The sequence below is a fragment of the Anticarsia gemmatalis genome, chromosome 2 (genome assembly GCF_050436995.1).
Source record: "Anticarsia gemmatalis isolate Benzon Research Colony breed Stoneville strain chromosome 2, ilAntGemm2 primary, whole genome shotgun sequence".
In the NCBI taxonomy this organism is placed as follows: Eukaryota; Metazoa; Arthropoda; class Insecta; order Lepidoptera; family Erebidae; genus Anticarsia; species Anticarsia gemmatalis.
The window spans coordinates 7931793-7957232 of NC_134746.1; the positions used below are offsets into that span (position 1 = coordinate 7931793).

Sequence of the window (25440 nt, forward strand, 5' to 3'; positions counted from 1 at the left end):
GTGAACAAAAATATGATATCTCTTGGAACGCTGAACAGATTGAAACATATCAACTATGGAGCGAGAAATTATGCCAAGTGCTGTCCACCGAGACCACCGTACGGACCATGCTGCCCGCCACCAGCGCACGGCGCTGGAAACAAGATAGTACCGCCGTCAGAATGTCGTCCTGGACCTATACCACCTAATCCATGTTGTCCCAGATTTCATCATGGCAAGAATACCTGGAAGAAATACAAAATGATTTTATTCTTCTTATGCTTTCCACTCATAATAGCCCAAGCTTTCCACGCTCTAAGTCATGAACCACCACCAAAAGGAGAATGTCGTGAATTCGAATATATGCTCAGGAGAGGGAAGAGGTTCCCGTGGGCCGAGGGAGATAAAAAAACATTTTTTCATAACGATCATGTAAACTTTTTGCCAGGGGAGTGCGTGCCCCCACCTTTAGACTGTGATTAATAAAAATAATGTCTGTAAAAATTATAAGTATGTAAATTCAAAAAAATCGTAAAAAGTATAATTGAAAACATTTTTTTGTAAAACAATATATTGGTCTGTACGTATAATTAAATAAAAATTAAATTTGTCGTCACGAAACCTATGGATTTTGATTTTACCCCTTTATTAGTCTAGTAAAGAGTCTCTCGGTTCTAACCAGAGACTACTTTAGCAGAGTATGGCTAAAAAATTGCTTTAAGTATAATAATTCTGCTAAATAAAATACTGTCCTTTCTTCACGATCTATGAAAAAGTAAAAGTAAAGATGAATCCTTAAACCAGAATCCTTCATCCCGCTTAGTAGTACTACCAACTATTTTCAGAGGCACTCTACATTGAATTGTAGAAGTAAGTAGTTAGTCGAAGTCAATGCGTAAAAACTTTACAAATTATACACGCAGCTGTACAATATACGATCCAGTAGGAGACTCAATGCCTTCAACCTAAATTTCTCTTTAAAAGTTTAAAATAGGCCCCAAATAAGCGTATTGTTCCAGTGCTTATTTATAACATGGATTCTGAGGTCTCTCATTGAGATACGGAAGTCCAAAAGTCAACGTTTATTAGAGGGTTGTAGAGCTGCATTCATAAATATAATGTGGGCCAGACACTTTCTAACACTTCACCGAATGTAGCCGATGAGACTGACTATTAAACTTAGTCACAAAATAGGCGTCAGTGGTGGTCGGCGGCGACGAGGGATACCCAGATCGAAGAAGGCGAGAAGATCGAAGTCCGTTCCAGGATCATCTGAGACGGCGACAAATAAAGAAGTTTCGAAATCCCTGAAATATTAGAATAATTTACAAATTCGAACCCCGAACCGAGAGCCTAATGCAAATTTGTTTTACATGAACGCGATGGACACCTTATGACATTTGGCACTCCTCTTTAAATTAAACGTTTCAATGGTTGAAACGTCGAACAAAAAAATAACATTAAACTGGGATTAGAAATAAAAAGGCACGTGAGTAGCTACTTTTTAACTTCCAGGTCCATAAAATGGTAAAAGTTTTCGCCTGCCTTGTGTTAATGATCATGTTATGATGGAAATGGCTTGAACTTTGTTTAGAAGTTCCTAAATTAAATAAAGAATAAAAAAACGTGAGTCTAGGCACGTCAGCGAATATCGCCGCCTTATACAGTGACTCGTTGTCGGGTGGTGAGTCAGTCGACATCGTGACCTGTGTTTTCCACCGCAGCCAGTGCTACTAGCCCAATAAATGCCCTCGCAGAACTAGCTCTGCAATTTTCAAGAGTTCACTAATCGCCACGACCTGAGTCCAGTAAGTACCTACGTATTAACTTTCTATCGAAAAAAGTTCTTGTTTTTTCAGGAGTGTATTAACTATCTAAATTTTAGTCCTCTATAGAAGCCTAGTAGAATGAAAACTATAAACTAAGCACCTAGCACAGCAGACTTATATCTATAATTAGACTCGGTAATCCGTATCTTAACGTCTTATATTAGTACCTAACGATTAAATTAAGTAAGTCGATTAGGTTCCTAGAATTCGGAGGGTTAATTATAAGGAGATAGGTATCCCTGATCATTTTCTCTGCAGTATTTAATTTGAATACCTACTTACGATCCGGTTTTTCCATAAATGGTCACACATCAGCGTAGATACTGATAAAATCTTGGGTTTGCTTTAACTAAAACTATTTTTTTTCTGTAACGTCAGAATAGGAATTGCCGGCAAGAACTTTGTCCTTATCCACATTCGACATTTATACCAACCTTCACTCAATAGGGCTTTGACTACTTGTGCCGCAGACTTGAAGGCATCTAGTTACCCGAGCCTTGAGTTATAATTAGTAAGTTGGTTTTTTATTCGTTAAAGGAAGATTTGCCAACCTTATCACAAAGTTAATAATTAGATGTAAGCAGTTGCAAAGCCAAGAGAGTTGTGTACATAGATCGCTGCATAGTTGATATGCGCACGCATGTAGGTTGTGGCGCGCGGCGCGCCGAGGCGGGCGGGCCGCCCTCACCGCCCTGCCGCGGCCGCCGCGATCAATACGCGTGCTGACGTCAGTAGACGGGTGCGCGCCATTGGCCCGCCCGGCATTATTAAATAAACCTCCGACCGGAGTGGCGCGCAAAGCGTCGCGCCGCGGGCACAGCACCGCAGCACGCGGCGGGCCCGCGCACCGCTCGCGGCCTGCCGCCGCCCGCCATGGCCGACATGCCGGACCTCTCGCACCTCACGCCCGAGGAGCGCGCGATCATCGAGAGTGTCATGATGCGCCAGCGGCAGGAGGAACAGCGCGAACACGAGATCATGAGGTGTGCCCAACGAAGTTCCCCGCGCCCCGCCCGCGCCACCCCTCCCGTGTCGCCTTGTCTCTCGGTTCGACGTAATGCACCAACGTTACTTGTGAAAGTGCTGTGATCCTCTCCTCTGTCAATACATTCATTTCAAAGTTATCCAAAGTAACCACGGTATTGTACCTACCTACAACCGCTGCTGAATATCTTCTGCTATTGTGTTTTGTGATAATGTCCTGAGCCTTTACCACAAATGTACGTAAGCACATCTATATATGCGCTAAGTACACAAGTAGGTATAGCAAAGTATTGACGTAGGTAAACTGTTTTACTGCGTGACTATCACTGTGCTTGGATATATTTTTATATCACAATATTTTATGTCTGGGGTTAAATAGTACAAGATGATTCGCTAGGCCGATGTGTAATGGCGCGCGTAGTGTCGCATTAAACATGCAGTGGATTTAATGACGCATCGCTGCATCATTATAAAATATAATAGAATAATTCAATTAGATACCCTTATTTTTTACTTCCACCTTCTGTTTACATAAGTAGTGAAACTATTTTTCTTTTATTAATTTAATCAATACGGGGTCACAATTTTTATATGCCCTGTCTCTGCTGCCAATTAATGTGTTACATAGAAACTTGAGTTCACATATTGGAACATATCTTTGCAATTATTAATTTCTACTGCAGTATAATGTCGCGTTGTGGAATCCGAGAGTATGATACAGATGTTAACCACGAGATACCCCTAGGGCGCGTATTTAGTTGTTATAATTTATTTATCTGACCTACTTTTTGACCTACATAGAAGATAATGTAAAATTGGTGCATGTGTATAGTGCCAACTGAGTTCTTATCATAGTTTAGATGTCCTGTGATCGTATTGTGCAAAAAATATTAGATCAGTGTCCCATCTTTTTAATCGATAAACAAGATTTCTCCTGCTTCTGTCAGACGTAACCAGCCTTAGCTTAGCATTGTAGCATTTTGTTTTCAAAGAAGAAGTTATTCTTACAATAAAAATCGTATTAAAAACGAAAACTGAAACCTTTTCATGGGCGCTACTGGATTTATTTAGCTATTATTTTTCAATTCTTGACATTGATTTTCTTTAAATAGATAATACGAAGAAGTTAATACGAAGTATATAAGACTTGGAAAGTGCATTCATTTGTATATTGGAAACGATATACATCCATCTCTTCATAAGAATAGGTAAAGTCAAGAATAAGGATTCGTGCAGTCAAAACTTTAATTACTTTAAAAATAATTGAAAGACATGTACTAACGTGATCACGATTAGTATAATAGATACGTATGGACAAAAAAAGGAATTTTCCTTTAAATTTAAATTATAAATTAGTTGACCTGTGCATTTCGGTTCGTGTGATATTTGGATAAATTGAAAAAAAGTCGCCTGTTTCTCATGACTTTCGCATTTATAATATTAGTAAGATAGGGGCTTTGAAAGTATTAACTTTAACAATACACTAGTGTTTCGGGGTTGGTTAAACGACTGTCGTTTTAATTTCTTGACATAAATATTTTAATAAAAATGTTGCATGCTTAAAGCTCGGGCACAGGCTCGGGCTCTTGCAACATTATTTAATTCTCTAATTTTCTACTAGCTTAATAGCAATAATAAGATGAACATTTACAATGGCTGAATAATTAAATTGACGTAATGGCTTATTAGAATCTCAAGCGAAGTTAATCAAATTAATTATTTTACCAATTATACCACAGTTGATACGAACCTGAAAGAAACAGACAAAACATACCTGCATGCCTACCTAATCTAGCTATTTTATAAACTTCAGTACAATGATAATAATATGCCATGCTCTACCTATAAGAAATCTACTTCCTTCGTCTTTATATCGATAAAATGCTCTCATATAAAAAAATATTGAAATTAGAAAATTTTTGACCCTTGTAAATAATAATTTGCCCAAGAACATTGATGTTATATATTGCTCTTTTATTTATGACGGAATGTCTGCAGCTTAACTTGCTGTGCCTACATTTTAATATAGGTAGCATAATATTATTTGTACCCATACAAATATAGGGCCGGGCTAAAATGTGTTTTTAGATATTTAGTTTTGTTATTTATTACACAGACGTAAGCAAGATGAAGTCGCAGTGCTTGAGCAGACAATTCGCTCAAGGAATGAAATGCAGCGTGCGGCTGGCGTAGAGCTAGCGGCCACTTGTCACATTTGCCTCAAGACTAAATTCGCTGACGGCGTCGGTCACTCGTGCCATTATTGTCGAGTGAGATGCTGCGCTCGATGTGGAGGGAAAGTTACACTTCGTTCTAACAAGGTCAACAATACTTCACTTAATGATCCCTACACTAGTATCTTATAACATTCTGCCACTTTACTCTCATCTTCGTTGTTACAGGTGATATGGGTATGTATATTGTGCCGTAAAAAACAAGAACTTTTATCTAAAACTGGACAATGGATTCACAAACCTTCCGGACAAGATTCGATGTTATGGCGCATGGAAAACGACATGCGAGGACTGCCACAGCCTGATATCGCGCTAGACAAGAGACCAAAATTAGAGCGTGCGCACAGTGCTGCGGAAAAAGAAAATCTTCCGCTTCAGAGAGCTGGCAGTGCTCTTCGTCGGCAGTACAGCCAACAAGATCAGAGGTGTTACGGCGAGCTCGAAGGACTGGCGAGAACCCACCCACACTTAGTGCATCCGAGACAAAAAGCTGCCTACGGCGTGGTGGACTCCGGAATCCCGCCGCCCTCGCAGCTGATGCCGCACCCCCCTTCGTTGCATCCTGCGCTACCACCACGTTCTTCGTCTTCGGATGACGAGGTGCCGGAGTGCGTCTCCGACGAGAACGACGAGTACCGCGGTGAGTATGCACGCCGCGCTGGCCTAACACCCATCGCCCTGTCCCACCACTTGTAACACTACAAGATCCTTTCCATCCGAGCTAATTTTGTTTGTCAATCCTACACACTACACTACACCACAAGTAACATGTTTATGATTACAAATACATAACGTATATTGTCATATTCATCTCTGGCATTACGCAATGATAAAGTTAAGGTGTTCCGTGCGAGGTGTTCATTAATTTAAGTAGCCTCAGGTAATTGTTACTTTTAAGTTATCTAAGTACTGTAATTTCACTGAAACTAATAGTGTTGAGCACCTAAACTTATCTTTACCTATATTACCATCACGTTGAATCATGTAGTATTTACTTGTTCCATTGTAACATTTTAGTGCCCGAATATTTCAACAATTCAAGACAATAAACACTGTCTGCTCAATGAACGTTGTTTTCAGAAAACTTGAGGTTTTAAGGTTTCAAACTTCGCACACAGGAGATACAGTGTGGTGCCTGGTTTGAAATATTAAAGTATGTTTTGTGTTATGTCGTGTCGTGTACCGCCGCGTGCGTTTTGCTTGTTAGCACTATGCCCATGTACGCGCCCGGTAGCCACTTCGCGAGACATAGCTGGACTGGCAGTCTGTCGGCGTGTTGCCCTCACCACGTCATCACCCTGTTTGCAGGTACAAATAAAGATAAGAGCGGTTCCGAGACTTCCAGAAGCCAGCGTCAGACGATGTTAAACGAGAAAATGAATAAATTCTTATCGGTGAGAGGGCGAGTTTTGTCGGGAACTTATCTAATTATGCGTTGTAATTATATTGCTGAAGTTTAGATGTGATGATCAGTATTACTGTACGTACAACACTTCCTTCTCTGGTCAACCAATTGTGATGGCTGTTTTAACAAAGTCCTTTCTCTTCGAAGACAATCTGTCTTCAAACCTGTCTTACGAAGTACGTTCACTTACTGATTTTACATTTTGGATTTGAATTAAATTATGTCAATTTTATGCCATAATGGTACCATAATTAAATAGCCAAAATACGAACTGAATCCAGTGAATGTACTTCCCTGTTTCAAGATTTCTGTTGTTTGAACCAAAAATGGCATTTTCATTTATTCACATTATATAATACACAATAAAATGTAATTTAAGTAAGTAGGTGGCTTCTGCACGAAATTTATGGTTCAAGCAAAATACGCATGCTTGGGCGAAAAGAAGTGTACTTGTTCATATTTTTATTATGAATCCGTTAGAATTGTTTGTGGTCGTGTACTTTATTTTATTGTTGCTGTTTTACTGTCTTACTCGGATAAGTTTGACACATTCTTTCCGCTTGTGCGTGATGATCACCGCTTTCGATTGATTTATTTTGAACCGGAAGAACACGCAATATAAACTTTATTAAGTTGTTTAGTAAACTTACTTCGCCAAGACTCCTTTGTTAACCGATAGGAATGTTTAAAACATAATGTGTAGCCTAGAATAAATTCAATGGTTAATTGGTTCCGGGCGCGTACAGGCGCGTGGGTCTAAAACAAGAGCGGACGCAGGCGTAGACGAGACGTAGGTAACTGTTGCTATTCATACGATGTCATTCTTAGGACAACTAGAGGCATGTGCTCCAGTTCGGCACCCGCATCTTCGTAGCGCCAACGTGGCGGCCAACAATTATTACAATTTGATTAATCATTCGCCGGCCGCTTACGAGGCAGAGGCACGCGGTCCATTCGATGTGACGAGGACGGGGCCGTCAGGTGGACGCAGTTTCGATTCAGTAACCGATTGTCGGTGGCGAGCTCGCGACGACGGTGAGGGTGCCTACTTGCGCCCGTACGGACCAGACGAGGGCCCGCGCCCCGATCGAGAGGTGTATAAGAGTGCCTATTTGTGGGAAGACTCCTCAGACAATAGACGTTTTACCGAAAGGAGAAAAAAGACCGTTCGGTTTGACGGGCACGAAGGCGCAGCGACGTTCCCGCGCGGAGGACGCGACGCGTCCGGCGCGCCGCACGACTGGGCTTCGCTGCGCTGGGAGTCCGAGCGCCAGACCAGCCAGGACTCTGCCACCAAAGACTCGGGCATCGATACCTCTAGCACCTTCACATCGAGTGAAGATTCTAACAGAGGCGATTGCCCAAAGGTACTTAGATCGCTTCAACTTATGTCGGTTAGTTGCTTAAAACTAGTAATTACTCATTTTATTATTAGTGCCGATTTGCGGCTTGGTTATGTTACTAATATAGGAACGCATACAGGCAATACAGATTTATATTTTTTTATTATTATTTTATGAACCAAAACTTTCATAGCTGTAGGTGTACCTGACCAAATTAAATGACAACGTGATCCCCACTCTACTATTAACAATCAGAATTGGCCGTGTATCTGAATGGTCAAATTTTTATTTTATTGCAATGTAATCTAGTGCATAAATGTTTACTTAGATCACTCTTAATTTGACGTTTATACATAACTGAAGTAGTACTCCGCGTGTAGATAGATGATGTTGATATAAATATTTATGTTTGGCTGTAGCATGGTTGCATTGGCGAGCATGGGTTACATCCTCTTTATGTTTAATGTGCACTTCCCTCAATCTACTCGACGGGAAGCAAGGTAGTTCTACCTGCATCTAAAATTTGAATATTTTTAAAAAGTAACCGTACATACCTGATTCGAACCTTTGGAGGTAAACGTCGTGATGTTATGTTGTAACTGTCGAGTCTATGCTCATTATAACTTGTTATGTGGCAGTTTCCGCTGAGCTGGCAGGTGTCAGCCGACGGGACGCGCATGATCGGTCACATGGTGTTGCGCAAGATGGTCGTGGAAGGTAGCTCGCACTCGTCAGCGGCTATTCTTGGACTGAAAGTAGTAGGCGGTAAACTCTTACCCGACGGCACTCGTGGAGCTGTCGTTGAGAAAGTAAAAAAAGGATCTATAGCTGATATAGAAGGTCAACTTAGAATAGGTAAGTCTTGATGTACTTAGTTTTAAATAGAAAAGACATTGATAAATTTTATTGGTAACGATACAACCAGTAATTAAAAAGTATTCAAAAATAAAGGATAGCAATATTATGATTTACACAACAGGTGATGAAGTATTGCAATGGAACGGAGTACCGCTTCAGGGCCGTACTGCCGAGGAGGTAGCCTCCGTGGTGGCGGATAGCAAGCACGACCTCCACGTAGAGCTGGTGGTGTCACGCCCACTCGCCGCCACGCGACCCCCTGCGCAACCGTGGAGAACTCACAAAGGTACCAATACTAGAAAATATACTATCATTTGCTCTTTCTTTGTGCTCTGCACATTATATAAGAATAATTTTCTTGGATTACTTGGGTATCATATGGTAAAAATACTATTAGACACTATTACGCATGATTAAAAAGGATAGTAAGAGCTATCAAGAATCCCATCAAAGTAATAGGGTCTATTTAGGAGATTTGGGGTTGGTAAGCATTCTTCATATATCATATTACTTATAACATGTTGTCTTGTCTGTCCAGAAGTGTACACGGAAGTGATAGGTGGTTGCGAGAAGCCAAGCGTGCTGGTGACATCGCCCGGGTCGCCGGACGTGCACTCGCGCCGACGCCCGGCCCGCCACAACCATCACAACGCGAACGTAGCTGGACGTATACAGGTCAGTGTTACATTTACCAACTATAAGTAGCGGTAAACAGTCCCGAAAGCTTCGCAACTATTACGACTCAGATTGGATGGTAAAGATCTACTAAATTATAATATCCCATACATACATGCACGTGTCATGTGGATAGAAAGGATAAGCAAATCGTGGACTATAAACCTATAACTCGAATTCTGTTTCTTTTTTGAACCTACAAATTCTAAGCTACGAATTTAAGCAATGCGTTTTGTCTTACTCTAGCTCAAAATTTACTTCGACATCTCGGCCCTGCAACTCCTAGTGACAGTTGTGTCAGCGACCGGTTTGACCCCGAGAACTGACGGCTCACCGCGATGCCCTTACGCGAAGATATTCCTGCTTCCTGACAAAAGTGAGAAGAGCAAACGAAGAACTAAAACTTTGGCTAATACACTCGAGCCGCGATGGAATCAGACCTTCGTGTACTGCGGTATTCGTATCACAGACATAAAGAAGAGGACTCTCGAGGTGATTATCATCATCATTGATTAGTTCTGACTTACAAATCAAAGTTATTTTAGTAAATGTACCTTACTACGATGACATTAAAATTAAAATTATATTTTTTCTAGGTTACTGTCTGGGATCTTAACCGCTACGGACCTAACGATTTCCTCGGAGAAGTTCTACTGGATTTAGACAACATCTCCATGAACCATGAACCGAACTGGTACACCTTGAAGCCACACGAGGAATCCGCCGGATTTAGCGTAAGTTTTCCAGACTTAAAGGTCCTTGAACCTATCATATTTATACCAGCACGTTATACTCATAGCGGAATTATTACTTATGCAGAAAGTCGCGTCTGCACTGCTATTCGGACATTTGGCTCGTATTCTCAAATCTGACAATGTAATTGAGACTACAATTCCAGTGGGTGTTGGAACAGTGCCTAATTGCATCGCCGCACAGCCTCGCCCTACATTTATTATATGGCAACTGATAACAAATAAAAAATCCTCTTTGGCCGATTATATTACTTACACGAGGCGAGACTGCGACGCGGCGACGTTACTAACGCTATAATAAATTATAGATCAAAAGAAAAAATAACAATAAGTGAATCCGGTTTGTTCCGTTGTTGTTAAAACAGTCTAAGTTTTAAAGATCCTAAAATTATCTAGTATGAAAATATTCTCTTTATTTTCACTGTTAAATGGTCATACCATTTGCCATAGACTTAACAACACACACAAGGCTGGATTGAAAGGTCTTGGAAGACCTTGCCATCCCTCATTCACACAACGATCATTTTGTTACTGTAAACCTGTCAAAACTAACAAAGAAATGCACTCACCAGAGATATCGTGAAGACGAAGCAGACGGAGAGCATTTGTCGCCGCCGTCGACGTCGACATCACGTCTGTCTGACTCCGATACTCCCAGTGAGTGCGACCTCCGGCGGCATCACTCGCTCTCCAGCTTGGCTTCTAGCTCTAGTCCACCGCTGCCACATGAGGTATTCACATCTACCATTTACTTAGAAACATGTTTAAATTAGGTATTTTGTGCTTGTGTTAAAGAATTACTTAATTTTAATAACTAGTGACTTGTTACTCTTGATGCACTTTAAAGACGGTCGTTTACTTTATGCAGCGCATGGACATGGAAGGAGCGCGATCCAGTCGACGTGATATGTCTCCGGCCGGACGAGTGAGAGCAGCCGGAATGACCAGAGAACGCGTAAGTTGGGAGAGAACATCCCTCTGTCCAGTAAGTCTCTCTTCTTAAGAGTTGAACTGTCAACTTTCGTAGGGCGGTCGGTAGTTGAAATACACCGCAAATGTCACCTCGAATTAACAACTTCGGGATCAACAATATAGATCACTGTAGTGAAAACGTTTCATATTTGACCACAAACGGTACGTCATAATAAGGCACCGGAGCCGATCAGTGTAGCCAGTGTATTGTGCGTGTTCGGCAGAGCGGCGGGTACAGCGTGGCGCGCTCGCAGTCGGCGGCGGGCGTGGCGCGGCCGGCGCGCGCGCGCAGCAAGTCTCCGCGGCGCTCGCTGTCGCCGCCCGCAGACCGCGACTGGCGCTACACAGGTGCCAACCGGCGCCGAAACGACTCTACTCACCAATCAAAATATAAAAAGGCGAAATTGTCGAACTCCTCGATTGGTCCGTGGACGTCGATATGACAGCGGGCCTCGACCCCGCACGGAACACTTGTCGTCGAGACACGCACGTTCTTTCGCCGCGTTCCGCTCATCTCACCACTTTACTGCCACTTACTGTTTTCACCTCCTAGCTCTGTTCCACTTTGATTTTATTTCACGCATCTTCCGCTACCTCGTCCTTTTATACCTGATACGAGCACGCTATCCATTAGGTATTATTATATTAAGTGCGTTGTGTCCACATACTCTTCTGGTCGGATTCTCTCGTCGATCAGATATAACACCTGGGAGTGAATACAGCGCACTACATTAATGATTAATCTTACTCATTTCATGTATGATGATTGCATGTCATTCTGAATTTAATAATCTAACAATTTCTCTTTCAAAGGCAACTTCGTAAGTCTGTACTTCTTTTATATCTTTTCAAAAAATTTTATGCCCGTCATGAATGATTTCGATATTTGTTGTTTTAATATTTTGCTTTTCCGAGTTCTGTGTGATAAAAAATAATTTAATAATAAATTACAGTGAACGAGGACCGAGGTAACGACGCGTCCCGTTTACCGACTCACGCGTACGCGCCGCGATTCCAATCGCGATCGGCTACAGCTACTCCTACCACCAGCCCCAAAAAACGACAGCTCCCACAAATACCCCACCAGGTGAGTGTTAACCGATACTATAGTAGGTAATAGATATATCAGCTAGAAATTTAAGGTATATTGGATGTATGTTTATTTACGCAGAGCGCCCAGAGGGCAGTTCGGGCTCAAGTGTCGGCGGACCTAGAGGAACGTAAGTGGATCGCCCCGCACCACATTGGCGCCACACTCACCTACCGCAGCACGCCACAAGGTCAATACACGCTACCCTCCCCAACACACACGATTTAATCACTTGTCACTAGAGGCAGCCCAACTGCGGATATCTTCATTAGACCACGAATATTAAAACAACTACAAGATTTGTCCATTAATCTATTGAAAAACTAAAACGAAACTAGAAACGTGATCTCAGAAACACATACAATATGAATAATCGCATCTATCACATCTCCACAAAGCTATATATGTTAGAATCAAACCGCTCACTTTAGTGTACCGCTCCTTACCATAATGTGGCTATGATATCATATAGACTTCCCTCACAAACACATTGTATAAAGCAGCTAGTAGCTACAGCAACTAGTGTAGATTTTAGTTGTTCTGTATATATCAGTGAATGTAAACGTAATTTAGGTTGGGAAAGACACTATGCGGGTTTATCAGACTCGGAGTTAGCGGCCCGGAGCGGTGGTGGTTGGGCGCCGAGGCGCCGACTGTCCCCTGACGCAGCGGCCGCAGACTCCGACCTCGAGTCAGTCGCCTCCGTCACTTCCAGCGCCTTCAGCACACAGTCCGAGCGGCCTCGGCCTACGAGAATGCTCAGGTACAACCATTTCACATAACGGTAACCACTATACTGTACGGACTTATTCTAATCAATATGGCTCCAGTACCATACAACTATGTACAAGTTATGATTGACGTAACTTTACAGCCGGAGACGAATCCTTCCTCCTCATAGCACATCTTCTTCGTGCGATAGCGCTACTCCTATCCCCGATGCCTATCATAGATTTCGTCGTATTAATAGTACCCCTCACCGTCTATTGCCGTGTGTTTCTATCCCGGCGAGTGCGGAGCGCGCGGTCCGACGTCGGCTTAGATCCCGTGCAGACTCGCACCAAGGCACGACGACGTTGAACAGCCGCGCACGCCCCACTCGCCGTCTTCGCCGCATACTAGCTCGTAGCCGCTCGGCCGGCTCCTGCACCCGGGAACGATCCCACAGACACGCTTACGAAAGAAGCCACAGCTGTCCCGAATATCCTGTACATGTAAATACCTATAAGATCACTGAGAATAATAAAGACTACGTATTCCAAATGGCTCTGCCCCATATTCAGAAACCCAACAAATATGTAACCACTGTATTCTTAAACCCAGACCACAGGACCCTACCAAAGAATATATTTTATGGTTCGGTAGCAACTCTGCCTAAAATAAGTAAAAAGAAAATACAAACTCAACCTCATTCTGTACACTGGTATTTAGACAGACCAACGCAAAGTCTTGATATGGATTATTGTTATTCAAAGTCGCTTAAGGGAACTAAAAGAAGAAGGTTACCTAACATCGAAAAATTATCGCATCCACGAATCAGGTCTCTTCCTGATATTCCCGCAATTAATTATAATAACATAGCAAAAGTTTCTATCAAAAATATTGGCGTAAGCTATAGTGCCGTAGATTTAATACAAAAAGAAGAAATGCAATCGCAATATCACGGTTATGATAGCGATGGTAGCGAAGCTGAAACTACAATACATGTAAGTATTGACAAACAGAACAGTTTAGACAATGGAAATAATAAAACATACAAAAGTCTATCTTTCGAGACAGTGGATCGCCAGAGTCAGAACGGGAATAATGTTAGTGCTGCAAAAATTGGCAGGAAAAAGTTTTTGTCACTTGACTTAAAATCTAATTATGATCACATAAGTCCTAATCAGACACAGCCATTGGATGTGCATAAGGCTAAAGAAATTATAAAAAATAGTAAAACTGATATTACGGGCAATTCAGGAAAACATGTAAAATCAGAATCTAACTCAAAAAGTAAAGATCGTATCCGCAGAAGAAATTCTGATTCTTTAGTTGTATTTAAAAGTTCTCCGGCAGCATTGTCGACACCTGATCAGATCAATAATATGTTTAAAAGAATGAGTATATGTTCAAAAGATATGTCCAGTGCGTCGAAAAATAATGAAATCGATGAAGATGAGAAATGTGCTAAGAAGTATGGCAATACTGTTAGTATAAACGATGTTCCAACATTTCAAGAATACCGCTCGCCTAATTCTCTCTCACCTCAATCCAGCATAGATTTTTCTATTAAACAACCTTTACCATCTATTATTAAAAAAGCTCGTATCCGATCGTATTCTTTAGCAGCAACTGATCATTTAGATCGGGAGTTTAGTATTATGGCTAATTCTTTGTCTGTTGCTCTTTCTCCCCCGAACCTCGGCTCGCCCCGTCGTGCGCTCACTCCTGTCGCCTCACATCTGCCACTCGGTGACACTCATCAAAACATTCATGACGCACCGGTGGAACCCTCCACTTCGGAAAATTCTACTCCATGTACTTCGACTGAACCTACGCAATGGGCACTGCAACTGAACCGTCATCGACGTGAACACAACAAACAACAAACTGTGACAAATGAAAATACTTCGCGACGGAATTCTAAACGTAGCAACGACTATGGTGGACGGGAGAATGGGCGCGGTAACAATCAACCACAGCCTCTGGAACGTCGCGAGTCGCGCCGAGGGCAATTTACAAGGAGTCTGAGTAACCCACCGGACGAAAAAGCAGGTAATTTAAAGATTATTAATACGTTCGCTTTGCTTAGAGAAACTAACATTTGAAAATAAGACTTGGTTTTGAACAAAGACGGGAGCCTCAGCGACACGGCCCTCGGTGGAACTAGCGAGCTGGAGCCAGCCAACGACGACGTACTGCTGAAGGCAGAACCTCGAGACTTCTTCGGCCCCGGCATGGGCAAGAAGAGCAATTCCACATCACAACTATCGGCAACAGGTGAATTCTGATACAGTAATTAGTTATACTAGCTCCTACCAAAATATTTCTGCCTACTAATTTTAGTTAATTACAGCACGTACTCCGTGCACAAGACTAGTGTCAAAACATGTAAAATTTAAGTGTTAATACATAATCACAGGGCGAAAACGGAGGTTAGGTTTTGGTAAACGTGGCAAAAATTCGTTTACGGTGCAACGCAGCGAGGAGGTGGTACCCGGCGAAATGCGAGGAGGCATGAGCGGAGTGTCGCGGGCCTCCTCCGCCTCCAGTGAGAACGACGAGGACAGGTTCGCGCCTCGCGGTGCTCGCCACCCACACATTGACACAATAGTGCCCACCGGGCGGTAGACCACTCGCGATTCATTCTAACCGCCATTGCAAAGGTTACGCAGAAACGACAGAGGATATCTGCATATAGCATTACTAATATCAGTCGTAAACAACACAGCATGTTAAAAAAACATCACGAGACATAAATAAATGTGCAATGTCGCTTTTGTATAATCAGCTAAGTAATGTAGAGCTTTTTATGGTAAATGGATGTAATCAAATCTGCACTGCAGATGTGGGTTTACTATTAGGTTTAATAATACTTTCTAACAGCTACTCGAGATGTGCGCTCCGTTTTAGAAATAAAAGCCGTTTAATTGTACCGTTATATCGTTATTGCCCTAACCACTGCAAAAACGAACAAAGGTAACTTGAAAACGTTAGATACCTCGTGATTTATTACCCATTTAGAGCGGTATTTAAAATAGAGAACTTAAATTTCTCTATTTTAATTTCATGAAAGCAGTTAAACATGGCATATTTCAGTGAAAAACATGATTCATTGTGTTGGTAAGTAGGTAGCTAGTACCATCAACTTTATAAGTATCCCAAGTCAAACAATCATTCCGAAAAATCTCTAACGGAGTTGCTCAAATTGCGAAGATTATAAAAAAGTGCACGTTTCATTTTGTATTTGTAGATATCGGACGCACACCTCTAGTATGTTACATACAGAATCAAACACGTTTTGTTAGAACACAGGTACAAGACGTACCTAAGTAGGAATTTTAATTTGAATCAACGCATTCGATTTTTGTGATTATGATTTCGTTAGTAAACACAGAAGTCGATTTTCATACTGCTGCTAAAACCGTTGTTTTAAAGACTCTGGGCCTAACACTCAGTAATCACGTATTTTCTATTATTTTTATATCAGTTAAGTAGGTATTGCAGCTACATTTCGTAAGGAAAGCGCACTCAATTCCATTAGACCACCTTAAATTAAATACTGAAGCGGTAATAAAGGTGGTAAAAAGTTGTTCAGTTGTGTTTTAAACATGTTCCTGGGACGATGGATCCCAGGGTGGAGTGTGAAGTATGTAAATATAGTATGTGCCTTACAACGGGTAATGAATGTGTGTTGCTTGGTGTCCGTGGCGGATGGACGACAGCGCGCGTGTCTCGCGTAGAGGGCGGCGGCGGCGCGCGGCGCAAGCGCTCCGGGCCCGCCACCACCACGTTCCAGCGCTCGCACGAGGTGTGCGCCGCCAGCCTCGTCTCCATATCTAGCTCGGAGGGATCCTCGTAAGTCGCCCGCTCGACCGCTCCGTTCTATGCCGCAGTTCGCGAGCTGCCTGCAGACTTCCGTTTTTGTATGTGCGCCTCGATGTTGCTCGCGTCTTCTACATTCTTTGCCCCTCTCTATGTGCCTTTCGTCTTGTCAAAGCATGATTCCGATTATATTGGTGTATTTCACTCATTCTCTTTTCTGTTGAGCACGCACGAGTCTTCTCTCGCATAGGCATCGCACCCTCTCGTTAAGTAACATGTGATAGCTACATTTATGTCCGGTGTGAGGCGGTGCGTCACGTTTGTCAAGTTTCCAGTACTCACAGACACCTATCGTTCGGGAGACGCGCTCGTCAGCCGAGGAGGATATCATGCACGATTGTGTTTGGACGATAAATGTTGCCTGAAAGCGTACGATGTTTGCACTCATTATTTTAAACTGTTTTAACAAATTTTACATTTTGTCTGATTGATGTACACACACCTACATTAATAAATCATGCATGTTTCACCGGAATATCACTCTCCATATTTTCATCATTTATAAGTTTCAAGCGATTAGGTCTAAGGTGATTTACATAATATTACTATGTAACTATTGTATGTATAGGCATGGAAAACCGAATAGATATTATATACATTACTTTTCTACTCTACAGAACAATATATTTCCTTTCTATGTAAAATAAGAATAACTTAAAAAATACTAGAAGAGACACACTGTGTTACTATTTTTCTGGACTTCAACTGTAGATAGAATAACCATAAAATTAGACTAGCTATTAAGTTGAACCAGCCAAACATCATTGTTATACCTGTATTATTTTGTTGGGACATTACATTAATAGAGCCTATCTATTTACTCCACTATGAAGTTTACTACCTGTCTATCAATAGATGCAGACCATTCTCTAGCGTTTCTTGCACCTTTACACGACTACATCTACTAGTTAGATGTCTTAATATTTAATAGTACCTAGTACCTGGACCCACATACTCTGCCTTAACTTTGCCAATCGATGCATCCGAAAGACTACCGCCCTCTTCTTCACTATTGTATCAATGTTGTAAATGTTGTATTGTATTTTTATTTTTCAATTAATATTTTTATTATTCCTTTGGTAGTGGCTAAACGATCTGAACGATACAATTTATTTAATTATTTATACCTCTTTTAAAATACCTTTAAGCCTTGTATTTTGACATAATTTTAATCACCTATAACGCTAGGACCTAGTGGGAAGAATGATATACCATTTCTGTGCATAGTTATAGTATACCTTCTGCTTTCTACATGACGTACCCAACATAAACAAGTTTTGTTTAAGTGCCAGCAATAAGGGTACACATTAATGTTGAGTCGTTCTAATCTGTTGCTATTAAAAGACTACATAAATATGCATGAAAGTATAGTGTGTTCACGTACTTTTAGATGGTCTCCGGGTATGAGAGGATCTGGCTCCTCGGACGGCGGCAATCTGTCAGACTTCATAGACGGCTTGGGACCAGGACAACTAGTCGGCAGACAACTACTTGGCGCGCCAACCCTCGGCGACGTACAACTGTCTATGTGCTACCAGAAAGGATTCCTTGAGGTAAACATTTCACTTACTTGAAGAATAAATCTAGAACATTCGAAAATTATAGTTGTACATGTAATCTATTCATAGTTCAAACAATTTATAATTTGTTACCTTTTAGTAAGTACCATAACATTTGCTGGCACTATGAATTGCATAATTATTACTCAATGGAAATTGGAATATTGCTGAAGCAATTAGCCCCATTCTGTGTTATTGCTCTAGTTAGGCGTGTATCGAGTCTAATGATACAAGTACTAGTAGAGCCTGAAATTATAAAAAATCTGTAATAGTTATGAAATAGGTGGCAAAAAAGAAATCTGGTCGCTTCGTCCTGCAATATTCTGCTTTGTTTTTCTGTTTTTAAAAGAGACAATACCTGCACTGAGAATTGCTCTTGTGTGGACTTTTTGCGAGGACTTTTACAAACATACAACTAACGGACACAAAGTACAATCAGACCCAAAACAACTATTTGTGGATTGCACAAATAATAATTGCTCCGAATGGAAATCGAACCGACGACCTACCGACGCAATGGTAGTGGCGTGGCTACCACCTCAACCACTGCGCCACGGAGGTTGTATATAATATATTATTACTTATAGAATATGTAAAATATTTCAGGTGGAAGTGATTCGCGCTCGTGGTCTGCAAGCCAGGCAAGGTAGTCGGACGCTGCCTGCACCGTACGTGAAAGTTTATCTTGTAAGCGGTAAACGGTGCATCGCCAAGGCTAAGACAAGCACAGCGCGAAGGACTCTCGACCCACTGTACCAACAGACGCTGACATTTAGAGAAAACTTTAAAGGTTGCGTCTTACAGGTAAGAAATATTTCACAATATTGTCTAACAATCGGGTGTTAGGGACGTGATAATATGTGATATGTGATTCAGATTATCCTGATTTACCGCAGTTATAAATTCTTTTAATAAAATAAGTATAAGTAGATGACCAACAAGTCAACGCAGTTGGAGATTTGAAACTATTGTTTTTATAAGCGTTAATGTGAAATCTAGCGACAAGTACCCCTAATTCAGAATACCAATATTTCTAACCGTCATCCATCGTCCAGTCACCAATTATGTTAGAAAGAATGACCTGTATATTGATTTTTTTTTATGTTATAGGTAACAGTATGGGGTGACTATGGACGTATAGAGGGTAAAAAAGTGTTCATGGGCGTGGCGCAGATCATGCTCGATGACATAAACCTCACTAACATCGTCATAGGATGGTACAAACTCTTCGGAACTACTTCTTTGGTAAATATGTTTTTCCCTATGTTTTAGATGCTGTAACAGATTAATATACGTAATGTGTTGTTTTGTTTTGTTTACAGTAACCAAGGTTCGACGACACAGTCTACAAGTGTATGGACCTATATCACAATAAAAAATTATAACTTGTCCAAATAATAAATTTAGTGATACTGCTTTAATATCATGATAAAACGCGAATATCTTGAATATAGGAAATTTTCTATAAAACGAAAGATATAAATAATAATTTGTATTTTTATTTTCTTTTGGAATGCCTACCGGAGTTTTGAATAGATAGCATTTTATAGCAATGAAACAAATGTATAGTGTACTCAATAATATGTAATTAAGTATTAAAAGCCAAATGCAATGTCTGTATATTTTTTTACCCTTAGAGCCAATTTTTCTACTCTTAACAATATAATAATAATTATTCTATTAACTATATTTGATTATTTTATTATATTTTAGAAGATTACTAGCAATGTGTGTCGCACATTACTAGTATTCCAGTCACCCCTCCAACAACACTAATTACTTGTCCTAGATGTTAATTCGCGCCGATAGTGCAATGGATCTTAGAACAAAAAAAGATTGTTTCTTAATTGCTCTGCCATTGAGCTATCGTCGCTTATTATAACATTATTAGTACTAATAAAACTCTCACAAATAAAACTAATGAGTTGGTAGCAAAATTGGCTCTCAAATCCTTATTTATTGCTTTTCAGTTTAGTAAATTGAGGGTAGACAAAAAAAATAACATATATTTTCCATTTTTATATTCCATAGATATGTTCATAACATTTCCATATTTTGCAATCCATCTCATTTCGTCTAATAAAGTCAATCAGTCTATTATATTAAAACCGTCCGGCTTGAACGACGGATAAAGATATTCATAAAATATTTTTTTTATAAACGACATCATTATTGCTGAAAGTGTCAAAGGCGAACATATTGTATATATAAAAAGGCGATCGGTGATTTCAGTATGACGTGAGATATTACTCTCACGGTGAGACTTAAGCTAAAATAACGTAGTTAGATTAACTAACAATGATTAAAACGAACATCGCTTAATAATCTGTAGTTCTGTACAAACTAATGTCTTGGTCTAATTAACTTGCTAAACTGTCACAATAACTCAACACTTAGTGCAATAATTGTTTAGGTTGTTTTGATGGTGAGGCACCTGTTAGTCTGCCGTCGCCCGGTCTCTTCACACCCGTTGACTTTATATCTGCGGGAACATTTAGCACAATCATTATTAATCTGGAAATTACACCAAAATCAAGCATTACAGCTTCAATAGCACAATACTTCATGATTATGATCAAGTCAGTTACTACGTCGTCCTTCGCCAAAACTGTAAAAACGATGGCTACCGCTGACCAGTTACATCACCAACCCCCGGTTTCTGAAGTACATTTAGCGGTACGGTAGTTTATCTATTCAATAGCGATTTTTATATAGGGTTAGACGCTATTGAATAGTAAACTACCACTACTCAGAAACCGCGCATAAATCTTTCGGACACAGCTATTGTGGCAACAGAAAGATTTTGAAGTGACATTTCAAACTTAAGCTAATATTAATTAGTTCATAAGAAACATAATACGCACCTTGCAGCCACCTGACTTGCGTGGCGGGTCCGTAGCCCTTCTCGTTGCGCGCGGCGATGCGGAAGATGATGGCGGGCTTCGTGGACGAGTCCACGTGCGCCGCCGTCAGCGAGTTCTGCGGCACCACGCACGTGTTGGCCTTGCCGCAGTACACGCGCACGAACGCCAGCTGAGACTTCGATGCCTCCTGTATGAGTTATTACACTTTTAATGGTCAATATGAGAACCGTTTTCTTCCATTCTTTCACCGTAATAGTTTGGTGCTTTTTAATCTCTCAAAAAATGATTCCAAAACCGACCTTAAGGTGAGCAACAGCATAGAGATTATTTTTTTACTAGAATAATTCAATTTGGTAAGTTGAGGAAAGTAGTTGCTTACCTTATACCTGTATACTATGAGATAACTTGCCCACACATAATAATTACAATTTACTCTTCATTATCTTTAGCTGAAAAAATAGGATAATCAAATTTACTCACCTTAGCCTGCGTACTCGACCGCACAGCTAAATAGACTGAATATTCGAATATGCCTTCTGCAGCCACTTGCGGTGGCTCCCACGACAAGTGAGCGCCCTCTATCGACTTTGAAATCTTGATAGCTGAAGGTGCGCCCGGGAAACCAGGAAGACAGGTCTTAAACGCTGATTCCTAAAAATAAATATTATGCTAATAATTATAAATACTAACAGAAATATGTGATCGAATAGGAAAATAATATAATTTTATAAATTAATCCACAACTCCATGAGATTTAAAAAATACGAACCAAACAGACAAAGAAAAAAAACATCAAAGAGGAACTTCTGGAATCGATACTCACTTCACTATATTCACCGCGCCCACAGGAATTGATCGCAGCGATTCTAAATTTGTACGCAGTTCCATGTTCAAGCTGCGTCGTGGCGTAACCGGATAAATCCGGCAAATTATCGAGCGACAAATTGGATAGATCCACGTTAGGATCCGAGATGTAGTTCTGAACCTGTAAACATAAATAAAAAATACGTGTCAGTGTATAATTTTTCAAAGTATAAGTACTAACGCGTCAAATAGGACGGAACTTACTGTAAACGAGTTTCCTTTCACGATACCGACGGTATACCACGCGTCCTCGTCGCTCGCCTTCGGCTCCTCCGGTTCACTCTGTTAAGTGATAATACAAAACTCTGATTATCAATACTTTCGGGCATTATTTAGTAATAAAAACATCTTTATTTAGTAAAGCACCCGCCAGCGCAGGTGACGGTTTAAGGAATATGTACCTGTTCGTGCTGGTGGTGCAGCGCGGCGCTGGCCAGCGTGGCGAGCGCGTGCGCGGCGTCGGCGGGCGGCAGCGGCGGCGCGGCGCCGGGCGACACGGCCGCGCCCGCCGCCACCGAGCTGCTCACGGCGCCCTCCGCCTCCGCGCCGCCCGCGCCCGCCGCGCCCGCCGCGCCCTCCGCCGCCACTGACGACGACACGCCCGCGCCGCCCTCGTCCCCTATCGGGGGAGTAAAATCTGCTAATGCGTACACGTACGAGTTCGTTACGTCGCTTATATTTTACTGACTTTTGTAAACAAGATAAAGATATCTATATATCGTTCTACGCGTCGAGACGGTATACGATATTTGGGAAAACCAATTTTACCTGGCATCAAAGTAGGTGAGAGCAATGCGGAACCGTTTGCGTTCATAGTGAGTAACGGCATCGATTCGCTGACTGTCGGCATCGTGTCGGCTGCTCCCTCCATCTCAGATGTGTCGGCGTCGCCGAACCTATTGAAAACAAGTAAGCTCATTACTCCCTGACAGTGGGAAACATGCCATGTAAACTAAACTAGCCACTAAAGAAAGAAAAAAATTGTTACAAAATATGCATGTAATTTTAGATCATGGTGTAAGAGTTCATCTAAAACATTGGTATGTGAAGGGGAATCTAATAAGCCACAAATAATCATCAGCCCCTAAAAATACAAATAAAAAGTTATTTGTTGGGTACTGACTCATTTGGCTGTTGCTCCTGTGGTGCTAGGGAAAAAGAGTGCAATACTGCTGGACCATTTGCTGTAGAGGATATCAAAGGAGCCTCGGTTTGACCACTGCTAGAAATGTCTGCACCTCCCTCTGCCGTGCTTGAACTGGAAATAATATCAAACTTTAGGACAAATGCAAGCAATTTATGAATATATTTATTTGTGAGTTACTTACCTAATACCAGTGCTGAGAACCTCCTGTGCAGCGCTGCTAATGTCGTTTACATCATCACTACTTGCAACGCCTTCACCACCGCCCATGTCTTCATCCATTGTACTAGATTCATCTACATAGAACAATTCACATCAGTACGGAACATAAAAAAGTAAACCATGCAGTGAAGATATTTGGAGTAAAATTGTAAATTTTATTTCACCATCTTGGACAATAGGTGCTCCATCTCCCTCCGCGACGCCACTGTCTGTAGGCATGGCAGAGCTGATGGACTGGTCGGGAGATTCTTCAGCACCACCCGGTACTCCTTCTGCTTCATCCATGCCCGACTCCTCCTTTGTTATAGGTTCTAGTTGACTCTCAGTATCCTTGTAATTAAGTATAATATTCATTCTACATCATGTGCTATATTTTTTTTTAGTAATGTCAGTTCAGCAGGTCATTATAAGAAGTAAATCCAAAGTTACAGAAGTTACCTTTTGCTATAATATATAAAATTTTTAGATTATGAATTGTTTAATTTATTTTTTAAGATCCCAAAAATTAACTACTACAATTACTTTTTTAACAATTACTATTTATAGTTGTTTGAAAAAGATTAAAAACTTCTCTTTTATAATCTTGTAATCATTATTAGTAAAAAATCTGTCAAATCCTCTTACAGCAGTTTTACAGGTAAAACATGCTGTACTGACCCTATATTACTTGAGAAAAGGTGAAGACAATGATGATCTTGCAATCATATTCAAATAATTGTATGCTAATGCTTGATGGTAAAGCTTTCTTGTTATAAATATATCTTACAGGTGTAGACAAGCAGTTGTCTCCGATGTAGGCAGATTCATCAGCCACAGTGCCGGTTGTGGTGTCATCTATGTCCATCTCCTCCTCAGCTTCGGGATTAGCTAAAATAATAAAAATGCTGGGTCACCAAGTCAGACAAATATTAATTTATGAATTCTCATGATATGATTTGAGTTTGTTAAGGCCTATACTGATGCAGAACACTTTGAATGTAGATATTTCAGGGGTGAAAAGCATTATTATTCTGTGATCTTTTTCTTTGCCTACCAATGGGATTGTACAGGTTAAAGAAAAAATACATATTTCTAGAGTAATTTACCTTGTTCAGCCACATGCTGCTCCTCTTGTTCTTCCTCTGGTAGCTGTGCTAACGCATCAGCGTCAATAGCATCGCTGCTACTCGTGGGCCCTCCATTTGCTGCTATATTTAATATTATCCAATGTTAATGCACATGTTATTGTAACAAACGGCAGCGTAACTTACTAAAGCATGTAACATCACAGAATTATAACGTAAATCAAAATAACGGTGTCGCTTCCGACAAGACTTCATAACACTACATCTGTTACGGGAATGCAATCAATAATGCATTATGATATTCAATATTATAATATGTGCAATTACCTGATTCTTCAGCGGAAATAGCATCTTCTTGGCTTGAAACATTGTCTTCAGCAGCTTCTACAGTATCCGCGGCCTGATTTTCTTCTAAAGGAGACACTTCCGCGCCATCAGGCACATCACCTTGTAGGGCAGAGTCTGATTCCATTTTGATAAGACTTTATCGTTCAAAGAAAAGACTACTAAAAAACATTGAAACTAAACAGGCGTTTATAGCGTAAATGTGAACATTTTCACGATAATTCCGAAATTATTAATCTTTTTTGACGTTCAACTCCCCAATGTAGACATTAACCATAGTGCCAAGTCGGCGTCTACGTTATTTTTTTTAATAGTGTTGTAATACTTAGTACAGGTAAAAAAATAATCTGCCAGAATGTTATTTTCTAAAATCGTCTAAAATAAATTATTTTTTTAGCAAATACTATGCACAAACAGTGAACCCACCAACTGATTTTTCAAGGATCCGTGACATGACGAATTTGGGAATAAAAAAATACTGAGGATTTTTTTTTAATCTTATTTTTTTTTAATTACAAGTTAGTAATAAATAGATAAAAATTTAAAATTTAAGAGTGGTGGAAAGATCGTTCACAAAACAGTTGAGAGGTCAACGTGGTAGTTTATATTAGTGAAATATTTAAGGACCTACCTACATAATTTTAAAATAAATAAACTACGCACCTTTCAC

At 40.7% G+C, this 25440-nt stretch overlaps 2 protein-coding genes across 17 annotated transcripts; one reads left to right on the plus strand and one right to left on the minus strand.

The window, feature by feature from the left end:
• The first annotated feature begins 1630 nt into the window (after positions 1-1630).
• Rim (Rab3 interacting molecule) lies at positions 1631-19883 on the plus strand. 12 transcript variants are annotated; one of them, XM_076129803.1, is made up of 23 exons: positions 2471-2598; positions 2696-2791; positions 4909-5113; positions 5195-5666; positions 7260-7798; positions 8413-8629; positions 8754-8918; positions 9171-9307; positions 9554-9799; positions 9904-10041; positions 10632-10790; positions 10928-11044; positions 11256-11379; positions 11985-12118; positions 12203-12311; positions 12695-12884; positions 12996-14878; positions 14939-15103; positions 15246-15393; positions 18099-18261; positions 18874-19071; positions 19378-19512; positions 19590-19883. In XM_076129803.1, exons 2-23 carry the CDS (start codon positions 2745-2747, stop codon positions 19590-19592), a joined length of 5694 nt encoding a protein of 1897 aa, XP_075985918.1. In that variant the 5' UTR covers positions 2471-2598; positions 2696-2744; the 3' UTR covers positions 19593-19883. The 12 variants fall into 12 exon arrangements, with proteins under 12 accessions (XP_075985890.1, XP_075985918.1, XP_075985908.1 ...); XM_076129775.1 differs by lacking the exons at positions 2471-2598; positions 2696-2791 and adding an exon at positions 1631-1787; XM_076129793.1 differs by lacking the exons at positions 2471-2598; positions 7260-7798 and adding an exon at positions 6335-6420 and having other exon boundaries at positions 2605-2791.
• Positions 19834-25056, minus strand: LOC142983044 (uncharacterized). Of its 5 annotated transcripts, none has more exons than XM_076129862.1 (13): positions 24753-25056; positions 24447-24545; positions 24128-24228; positions 23526-23691; positions 23324-23435; positions 23119-23253; positions 22764-22891; positions 22397-22635; positions 22200-22277; positions 21955-22116; positions 21612-21782; positions 21132-21318; positions 19834-20749 (listed from the first exon to the last, which is right to left on the minus strand). In XM_076129862.1, exons 1-13 carry the CDS (start codon positions 24895-24897, stop codon positions 20661-20663), a joined length of 1812 nt encoding a protein of 603 aa, XP_075985977.1. In that variant the 5' UTR covers positions 24898-25056; the 3' UTR covers positions 19834-20660. The 5 variants fall into 5 exon arrangements, with proteins under 5 accessions (XP_075985977.1, XP_075985993.1, XP_075985985.1 ...); XM_076129878.1 differs by having other exon boundaries at positions 23526-23658; positions 24447-24548; XM_076129870.1 differs by having other exon boundaries at positions 22397-22614; positions 24447-24548.
• Between the last annotated feature and the right edge of the window lie 384 nt (positions 25057-25440).

Coding starts and splice junctions, on each gene's coding strand:
- Rim (XM_076129738.1), top strand. CDS start 2,682: ATGGCCGACATGCCGGACCTCTCGCACCTCACGCCCGAGGAGCGCGCG. Junction 9,308..9,553: donor ACGTAGCTGGACGTATACAG/GTCAGTGTTACA, acceptor GTCTTACTCTAG/CTCAAAATTTACTTCGACAT. Junction 15,104..15,245: donor ATCACAACTATCGGCAACAG/GTGAATTCTGAT, acceptor ACATAATCACAG/GGCGAAAACGGAGGTTAGGT.
- LOC142983044 (XM_076129842.1), bottom strand. CDS start 24,897: ATGGAATCAGACTCTGCCCTACAAGGTGATGTGCCTGATGGCGCGGAA. Junction 24,549..24,752: donor TATTTCCGCTGAAGAATCAG/GTAATTGCACAT, acceptor TATTAAATATAG/CAGCAAATGGAGGGCCCACG. Junction 22,117..22,199: donor TGAAAGGAAACTCGTTTACA/GTAAGTTCCGTC, acceptor TTATGTTTACAG/GTTCAGAACTACATCTCGGA.